This window comes from Calcarisporiella thermophila (assembly GCF_041956535.1).
Source record: "Calcarisporiella thermophila strain CBS 279.70 unplaced genomic scaffold VTP21scaffold_10, whole genome shotgun sequence".
Lineage (NCBI taxonomy): Eukaryota > Fungi > Calcarisporiellomycota > Calcarisporiellomycetes > Calcarisporiellales > Calcarisporiellaceae > Calcarisporiella > Calcarisporiella thermophila.
In genome coordinates, this window is record NW_027192200.1 from 254,016 (window position 1) to 263,765 (window position 9,750).

The 9,750-nt window shown below is 45.6% G+C and overlaps 3 protein-coding genes across 3 annotated transcripts; 1 reads left to right on the forward strand and 2 right to left on the reverse strand.

Moving 5' to 3' along the window:
• Positions 1-122: 122 nt before the first annotated feature.
• On the reverse strand, positions 123-952 carry VTP21DRAFT_822 (uncharacterized protein; the record flags this gene model as incomplete). The annotated part of the gene is made up of 2 exons (XM_069399047.1): positions 123-424; positions 493-952. 2 exons carry the CDS (start codon positions 950-952, stop codon positions 123-125), a joined length of 762 nt encoding a protein of 253 aa, XP_069251711.1.
• A 433-nt stretch (positions 953-1,385) lies between these two features.
• VTP21DRAFT_823 (uncharacterized protein) lies at positions 1,386-8,627 on the reverse strand (the record flags this gene model as incomplete). The annotated part of the gene is made up of 15 exons (XM_069399058.1): positions 1,386-1,867; positions 1,938-2,274; positions 2,340-2,444; positions 2,512-4,572; positions 4,644-4,786; positions 4,856-5,211; positions 5,275-5,488; positions 5,550-7,260; positions 7,323-7,427; positions 7,503-7,636; positions 7,699-7,762; positions 7,827-7,979; positions 8,077-8,184; positions 8,250-8,395; positions 8,468-8,627. The coding sequence occupies 15 exons, from the start codon at positions 8,625-8,627 to the stop codon at positions 1,386-1,388; spliced, it is 6,279 nt and encodes a 2,092-aa protein (XP_069251712.1).
• A 192-nt stretch (positions 8,628-8,819) lies between these two features.
• Positions 8,820-9,599, forward strand: VTP21DRAFT_824 (uncharacterized protein; the record flags this gene model as incomplete). The annotated part of the gene is made up of 3 exons (XM_069399069.1): positions 8,820-9,044; positions 9,167-9,249; positions 9,311-9,599. 3 exons carry the CDS (start codon positions 8,820-8,822, stop codon positions 9,597-9,599), a joined length of 597 nt encoding a protein of 198 aa, XP_069251713.1.
• Positions 9,600-9,750: the final 151 nt, after the last annotated feature.

A 9,750-nucleotide genomic window follows, 5' to 3' on the forward strand; every position in this document is an offset into this window, starting at 1 on the left:
TAATAATCTACTAAGTCTTTTTTATTCTCTCCCTTTCCGGTGCACCTACTCTTAATACAATTATTTAACTATATAAAGAACATATATCTGTATATATGTATATATATATATATATATAGAAACTATACAATGTTCGAGGTAAACTCTGCAGAGGTCTTGGCCCGTAGTAGCAGTAGCTCATCGCCCTCGGGAGCGGTGTAGCCTCGTGCGATACGCATCGGTAGATGCGGCGAGAAATCAAAGGAGAAGTCGTCGGAAGACATATCGCTCACGGAGGAGGTGGACCACAGGGGCGCGGGAAAATGCGGGATGGTGGAGGGGTTTTGAGTGGCTGTGAATGCGAAAAAAGGATCAAAGAAGTTCACTTGCGAAGACTTGAAGAAATCCTCTGCTGCCGGGATTGGGAGTTCCACATGCGGGGGCACTATTTAGTAAAAAAGCGGCTGGTTAGCAGCTGTGCTCGGTAGCCAGAAAAGCCGGAAAAGCACTGACGTGAGCTCATAAGCTCGCTGACCCCGAACTCGTCGCCAAACGTCTGCAAGGGCTCCCCCACGCCAGCCCCCACCTGCAGTATTGGGGGGCTGGCCTCGTCCTCCTCAGAAAATTCCCCTATCATCTCTCTGCTCGTCTCCATATTCTCGGAGGGCGGAATATTTCTTGGTTGGGTTTGCTGCGTCCTTAGCGTCAATTTCGCTCGCTGAATCGGCACCGGCTCCATCTGCTCTCTTAAGGTCTTTTTCATTTTCGCCCGCCGATTTTGGAACCAGATTTGTACGGCTCGGGGCGTCATGCCTAGTTGATCGGCAAGACGTTTGCGTAGAGCGGAATTGGGTTTCGGGGTGGTGTCGAAAATGTCATTCAGGAGCTGCGTCTCGTCCTGTGTAAGGCGCCGGCGGCGCTTAACCGCACGGTCCAGATCAGTGGGACAGAGACACTTGGTGTAGTTGGACATTAACAAAGGATAACGCGTGGACTTCCAGCTCTACTCGTGGCTGAAGAAACAGATTGAGTGAATATATATACAATATAAATGACAAAAGATAGAAAAAAAAAAGAGGCGAAAGAGTGTGGAAGGGTAAACGGAAAGAAAGGGGAGAGCAAAAAAAAAAGAGGGGTGGTCAAAGGATAAAAGGAGAAATTGTGGAAAAAAGACAGAAAATACAGGTGAGCTTGAAAAATCACCGAGTAAAATTTACTGATAAAAGATAGACTCTAATTGCGGAGAAAAAAAGTACGCGTTTATTTGCCACCGAAATCCGCTGACGTCGTTGGAACCAAGGAATGCATTATTCGGTTTATTATATTGCACGGGATAACATGATCAAAAAGAAAAGAAAAGAGGGTGGGAAGCAAGAAAAAAGGGAGATAAATTATGCCATTCCTCCTCAACTCTTCTCCAAACACTCAATCACCCACCCTCTCAGTCTATCCACATCGCTCCATGAATAGAGTGCTACTACTTGGCCTTTAACAGCCCCTAGCATTGATTCGCCTTCACCTGCACCCACTGCCAGCTCAAATAGCATGATCAGGATTTCGGGGTAGAGCTCCTCGATCGATTTGGTCAAGGCATGAACACTAGAAAACGCATCCTCGTGGGACGGGGTGATGAGCTCTGGGGATTTAGCCATGGGATTGAATGCGCATCTTTGCATGATGCTTTCACACTTCTTGAGGAGAGACTGGAGGTCTTCAGAGAGAGAGTGATCAAGGAATGATCCTTTACACACGATTGGCTCATTATTGGGATTGCCAGCTTGATTTCCATTCTGAAGCGAAGTCCTGGCTGCATAGTGCAAAAGCGCGATGGCATCATGAAGAATGGCAAGATTCGCATGCAGATTGTCTGGACTAATTCTTGAAATATCTAGGTAGCATAATGCATGAGATGCTTAGCATGATGAATGAGGGGGATAACAGGCAGGCTTCTTGCTTACCGATGGATCGGATTGCTCCGCTAACGATTCCCTTCACTTGCGGCTCCCACACATCCTCCCCAATATACCGGAGTGCCCCACCTTTGCACGACCTGAGTGCTCGGATGGCCAAGCGAAGCCCTGCCAGCTTCGATTCATGCCCGCCACTTGAACACTGGCGCCGCAACCATGCGAACAAACCGCTCTGCGTGATCAATTCCCCGGCAAGCTGGGGAATGGCTGTCGCATAGAACAGCAACTCCAGGATCAGCTTTCGAGAAATAGCATCTGCGAGTTGCGAGTTGTTGAAACCAGTGAGTAGATCCCACACATGGCGGCGCTTGAACAGCTTATAATCCTGGAAGGGAGCAAGATAAGAGTAAGAAAAGGGGCTGGCGCGGTAGTGAATAGAGTAGCGTTTACCTCTGAAGCTTTTAGCCCAGAAATGAGCAACCGAAGAATCCACATTCTTTCTTTCTTGAAGTTGGCTGTCGATGAGTTAAAGAGACTGTAAAACATCGGAATGTCCTATAATAAAATACATGGTTAAACACGCGGAGACATCCCTCTCTCTGAAGAAACAAGGCTACTCTACCTCAATATCAATAAATGGTCGCTGTAACAAAAACCGATTCACGTGAGCATACATGAAGTGCGCAGGATTCAACAAAATCACCAACGCATGCCCCACAAACACGGTTACTGGGGCGGGCACTCTGCCCAACTCGTTCGCCTCGTCTTCGTTTTCCGATAACACGATCCCGTTTTTCAGCGCATCCAATAGTACGATGATATGCCTTTTCTCCCGGAACCGTACTCGATCCTCCTTGATCATTTCAGTATATCGTGCTAACAAAATAGAGGCGGCCCGGCGCATATTGCGATCAGTGCTGGAGAGGGCCGTCACAATAAAGCCAATAGCGCCGCACTCAATTAGTTTACGAGCATCTAGCAAGAGCGGATCGGAAAGTGTCACCGCGAAGAGGGGCAAGAAGAAGGAGGGGTCGTAGGTGGGCATTGCCTTTTCAAAGTGCTCATGGATCTCGCCTTCGACTAAGGTGAAATTCTCGGCTTCAAGGGGCTGATCCACTGGGAATCGGGTGTAGGAGTATGTCATATAGTATGGGTTGATAAGCTCCAGGGCCGATGCGACTGTTCGTGCGCTTACGCCTGCACTCATGGTCAGACGAAGCTTCTGTGACCCTGGGCCCCAGTGCAGCATTTTGCTCAAGACCGAGCCCTTCGTATGCTTTTCTTTCATCCATAAGGTATTCAAAATCAAGCGATCTTCAACCGAGGTTGTGGCGCTGTAGGCTTCCAAGAGCGCGTTCGATTGTTCAGGCCGTGCGAGAATCTTGGGGGACATTTGTACCAGGGAGTGACAGAGGCGCACGATGGAGTATCGAATCGGATCGTGTTGGACGGTCTGATGCGTCTGACTCTGATGAATCTTCGGTGGGGCGGTGAGCTCTTCAAAGCGGGGATGGGTCAGGGTAATGTTGAGGTATTTCTCGAGAGGTGCTGCAGCCGCCCTATTCGCGTAGGCTGTTTCCATAATAGTACGGGTGAGGTGCATGATCAGAGGATCGGCGATCTTGTTTTCGAGGATCTGAGAGAGAAGCAGCTCAAGTGAATCGCGGTCGAGCGGGACCGAATCAGTTATAAAAGAACACGCAATGCCCTGAAGCATTTGTAGGGTCGTCCGCCATTCGAGGTTGTCAGCGCTATACACCACCGTAGTGTCAGCCAGCTGTCGTAACGCGTTTTCCACTACTAATTTGACAAATCGGTCGCGCTGGCTATCCGAGGAGGCTTTGAGTGTTGCCTCGACGACCGACATGGCATGGACTGTGAGCAGTTTTGCTCCGGTTGTAGCTATAACTGCGGAAATTACGCTCTCATCTTTTAGGACTTCCAACTCTATAAGACGACAAAGGAGCGGAGCAAAGGCTTTCTGATCGATTCCTTCTCCCAGGAATACTGCCCTTAGTGTAAATCGATACAGAAATCCTGTCAAGTTGTCAATCACATGTTTTGTCGCTTGCAAAACATTCTGACGCCATCGGAAAACTTTTTCTGCTGCCACGTAGGTAGAGCTAGCTACCACCAGCGCATATAAAGCGACGGCCAACCCGTGCATCTGAGACTCCTGAAAACTCCTTTCGGCTGCCCACTCAACGAATTCTTGGCGATATTTGGATCCTCCCACGATCAGTAGCGCTAGCATATGGGTTCGCACTGGAGTCAAGTCGCCTTCCAATATCCATCTCACTATCTCTTGAGGCATGGTTCGTGGCAATCTCCCTCCCAACCGCCTCCCCATATCCTTCAACTCTTTCATTCCCACCTTATTTGGCATACTCTTCTTAAGCTCGGGAAGTAAAATGGGCGGCAAACAACCCTCCAACAGGCCGGCAAGTATTTCGTCGAGGGTCTGCGATGGCCTCGTTCGCCAGAGGTTTAATAGCGCAGTGAAAGATTCGTCGGCAATGAGTGATTCCACCATCCCCAGCTGAGAGAGTCGATTGAGTATAATCGAAAGGAGAAAGTGGTGGTGATCCGAGGAAAGGCTCGTAGGCTTAAGAATCCGCGTAAGAAGCATGTTCATATCTTCTGCTTCAAAGAAAATATCGAGCTGAGCAAAAAGCTTCAAAAGCTAACCGGTCAGGCAACATATACATTTATGAGTAATAGGGTCAAAATGAAAAATCGAAGTCAATGCTTCACCTTCTCGAAATGACTTTCATGAAGATCGTCGTGCGAATCAAGAAGCGCAAGCAAATTTCTAATGAGCTTTTGTTTAAAAGGGTGCCAAAGAGTGGGGCTGTGTAGCTCAGCACTAAGATGTCGCTTCATCAAGTTTGCGAATCCTTATGTTCAAAGGGTTAGCTTCGGTAAAAAAAAAAAAAAACGCTATTCTAATAGCCCCGCCAATTTACCTTGGTTAAATTGGTCCACAATCATCTTGTCGTTTTCGCCTATCCAGATCTCCACCATCGCTGGATGTTCAAATATTACCGATCTCAATTCTTTCCCAATCCCTTCCGCCCCCTCCTGGTCTACCCTTTGAAGTATCACATTTAATAATTCCATGTAAAACTCCCCGCTTTCCGCAGAAGCATTAGCGAGCAAGGACATGATCTGGCGACATATGCTGACCAATTGAGAAGTGGGGGCTTGTTTAGGCGAATTGGCTGCCGTTTCAATTACAGCTCGATATTTGGGAATATGCTTAGGGAGGAGGTTGGCTAGGAGAAGCGTTAAGGGGAAATGGTGTAATACTCTGGCACTTTGGCTACAAGATAATATAAATTTCATTGAATGAAAAGGAAATGCGTATTGTTACTTTAATGCCTACCCATCTTCAAGTTGATGGAGAGAGCTATAATCCAAGAAACTTCCGCACGCAGGATGTCTATCAGAAATGTAATTGACAAGCAATAGGATCAGTTGGTGCTTCAAGGTGAGTTTGGACAGTTCAGCAAAATGATTGCTCATCGCAGTGACAGAGAGAGTGTTGATAATATTGTCCAATTCCTTTCGAGCAACTTCATCGAGACCTGTCTCGCCATCTATCGCACAGGAAAATTAGGTATGACATCGAAAAAAAGATAAGAAAAAAATGCATTTTACCCTTCAATAGTCGCACGATTTGTTTCTCATGTGCTTTGTTGGACTTTGCATTCTTTGTCTCGGGAAAGATGTCGACCTCTCTGTTGGAATGGCGCTTCAACCACATTTTCAACGCAAAAAAAATATCAGCAGCATCCCACGCGCCCTTCTCCGCAATTAGATTGGACTGGATTTTGGCCACTTCAAGACGATCCAAACACAAATCCAGGCATTCGAGATTACCCACGTGCAAAAAGGCAACTCCTCGCATCACTCGTGCGATGAATCGTGCAGCAGTAGGCGTCCCTGTAAATCGAAATTGCTCCAACAGGGTCATCAATAGCGGGCTAAAGGGAGACATAGCGCCGTCGTAACCAGAAGCTTGAGTAATTTTGGTTACTTCATCGATGTACCGATAAGGGGTTTTTAGACACCTCTGCATGCAGTCATCAAGGAATCGGATCGAGTCCGAGGTCTCGACTCCAGCAGAACAGGCAGCAATCCAGAAGGGGATTTCGCTTGCATTGTGCTGGAAGAGGATCGAGTCAGAGAGGACCTTGACAACGACCAGGTTGGCCAAATTGTGGATATATTTGTGTGGTTGGGGATAGGCGTGAAGAAGGTGGAGTATGTGGGCCAGGTACGAATACGAGGATGCGGAAGGCTTAGCAGACCAGCGGAATTCGGCCTCAGCAAGCAGCTCAAGTAGATGGGACAGCACAATTGGAGGTAGGGTCGCTAGGTCGGACGGGATTAGCCGGCTTACATCAAACTTGGCCTCTGAGAGCGTATCTGGAATGAATCGCTGGTAATATTTCAGGACACCCAGTAGTGTTTCGTGCAAAAGCTCGTGTGCCTGCTGTTTCTCTTTTTCATCTTCCTCTAGTTGTGTATCGGCAGTCTCACTCTCTTCCGTTTTTTGCTTCTTCTTTTTCTTTTCTGCCCCAGAGTGTCCCGTAAGTTGAGCATGCAAGCCAATCAAAGTTTGAACGTCGGGGAGCCTACGTCTCAGTTCTGCGCATAAATCTTTAACGGATTCTAGCCACCCTCCTTTTCTCTTCGCATTGCCCTCTTTTTCCCCGAGTAGTTCCGCCACTCTACGCCATTGCTCGACCACAGCTCCAAACTTTCGTAGGGCACACATCATTAAACCGCAGGTCACAAATTTCACCATTAAACTCTGGTGCAACAGTCCCTTGCTCAGAAGGGTCCGGTGAATGCAAGTGGGCAGTAGAGCTTCCATCACTGTATGGATAGGAGGTGATCTGCTAGGATAGGTCGCGTTTGATGGGTAGAAGAGTGTAGGGAGAGGAAGAGCAATAATCTTATTCATTGTTGCTACGTTGGCAAGCCACTTGGACGAAAGTCGAGGGTCATAGCTCAGCGTCATTCCTTGCCAGTAGACAGCCACAAGCTCAGGGCATGCCTCAAGTATTTTGATCAGCAATTCTTGCTGTCTAAGATCCTCCGTTGGTTTTAACTGTAAAATGAATTTGGACAAGATCTTGTTATAGACTCTAATCGTGCGCTGATTCTTGTTTCCATGAGAACCGGTTGATACTGGAGCTTTATCTTCAGATATCTGCGGTGGGTACCAGCCTGCATCCTGGAAGCAAACGCCCACTCCCGGTGTCGCGCAGATGGAGATGAGGAAGTGATGAACAAGATTGGCAGGGATTGAATTAGCATCGTTCGGAATCTCAGGGTCGCATCGCTCATAGATTTTTAGCAACTATGAATTGAGACAAGGGTAAAACTGACATGTAAATAGAGCGGGAAAATAGTTCATTTTACCTGCTCCAATATATAGTTGTTAAAAAAGGCCACCTTTGCAGTTCGACTTATATCACTGTCCATGATAACATAATCATAGAATGTAGAGAAAACATCTGCTATAAGCTACAGGCGAAAAGGTAAAGAAAAAAACATAAATATTAGTGGTATAACATATATTCACATAGTTCTTTTACTTACCGAATACGAATCTTTCCATAGCGCCTTGAAAATGGCGCTAAGGAAATCCTTGGCAGCCATTAGTTCCCTCTTCACTTGTGCATCTCCGTGTACCAGGAAGGAGAGAGCAAAACAAATATATTGTGTTCTTGGATCTTTAGAATTGCATATTATTAGTATAGCTACATCAAGTACCAGTAGTTAATAGGCTAACTACCTGTCTTCTCTTTGTCACCAGGAAGGCCCACTTTTTTGCGCATATTGATAAGTTTGGCATTGGCCTATTAATTAGGCGACTAAGATATAGGTGGGGTGGACTATATTGGGAATATATATAGAGCTTACCTTGAGACCAAAATTGAAGCTAGCATGCAACTCCCTAGCCGCAAGAGGTCCGTGGGACACTATGGCACAAAGAAGCTTGAAGGTGGCAACACAAAGTGGAACACGACCAGAAGAAAGACTATTATATATCGACTTTAAATAGCGCTGGATAATGTATAGAAAAAATGCGTTAAGGAGAATAGAGTAAATGTGTGGTTCTTCAGGTTCCCCCCTTCAAAATTGCAAGTATAAATATATGTAAAAAGGATATTTTTCGAATGACTGTTAAGCCCGTCATGCGCGCAACAGGCGACCGACAATGTTCGAGCACGGCAGCAATTACATCCACTGTGATTGCCTCTATCTTTTGTATGCTATTCTATAGTCAATGGAAGTATTAACAACATGACTGATGTGCAAATAAGCGAATAAATATAGACTTACTTGCTGTTGATATTCCCATATGCGAAATAGCTCGGCGCATTCTGGCGAAGACTCGATATATTCGAAAAATATAGCCAAATTCCGATCGGTAGCAGATTCAGGCAGAGAAGGGGTTGACGCGAGCTGTGTTTTGAAGCGCGCTAGTCCTAAGCAAGAGGTAAGGATTATAAATTGTTAGAATTACGCAGGCTCACTTTATGCATATGCATTATATCTACCGTAATGAAGGACATCAACATTCTCAGAATTAAGCACCTCCTGCAACTCCTTCAGAGACTGAAAAGGCGTGTACTGTACAGTACTTGTAGTGGTCTGTTCTTCTTCTTCTCTCTCTGCGGATTCTTCTTCCGTTACTTCTTCTCGTTTTCGCTTCCCCATGCCGTAATATTATGTCTAACCTCAACCAGGAGCAAATTAACTTAAGAAAGTCACTGTTTTATGAGTGTGACTGCTAGTAAATCAATCCTATGGGGGCAAAATGTCTGTTTTAAATCTAGATGATAGTTTAATTACCGCGTTTCAAGGGTGCTTGTTTGTCTTTTTCTTTTCTTTACTAGTATAATTTCAGAGATGGCCACCCGTAGAAAACCCGCAAACACAACAGAGGGCATAGCCACTAAAGAAATTAAAATCAAAGCATCGTCGCCACCGCGAAAGCAAAAATCCATCTTAAAAGAACTTGTGCAAAATATTATTCTCCTACTCGTTCTTTCTCTTTCCGCATCGTATCTTGTTACGGGGACATGGACATGGGGGTATGAGGGAAAATACACAAATTGGAGACATTGGATTCCAGTAAGTGTGTGTTTGAATTTTATTAACTGGAATTATATCTACTCTAGATTGCTCTACTCAAATCTGGAAGAAAGAAATATAACCGACATGCGAAGTTAGTAATAACAGTATATATTAAATAGAGAAAAGAGTTGGTGTTTTCTGAGGCTGAATTAGCCAAATACGACGGGTCCGATCCCAATCTTCCAATCTACATTGCCATCGAGTAAGTTATCTTTGGTCATTCTTTTGTGATATGGCGATTAAAATATTTTCACTCTTCAAAGTGGAGACGTATTCGACGTTTCAGTCAGTCCAATGCATTATGGAAAAGGAGGTGGCTATAACATATTTGCTGGGAAGGATGCGGCACGCGCATATGTTACTGGCTGCTTCCAGAATCACTTGACGCATGATTTACGTGGTCTCACTAAAGACCAGCTTAAAGCACTTGACGGTTGGAAGCGGTTCTATCGTGATAGTTCCAAATATTTTAAGGTAGGCCGGGTAGAACACCCCCCCGTGGATGGGCCTATTCCACCTGATTGCGAAGAGCCGGTTCCCAACATGCACTGAAAACCGCATCATCTCTAAAAAAAAATCTTGTAGTATTTCTTAAGTAGTGTGAAATTATCACGGAACTAAATTATTATGTGTGTGGCCCCCTATACGGGGCACATAAAGTTCTAACGCATAAATGAATAAAAATATATTTTAAAAAAAAGGG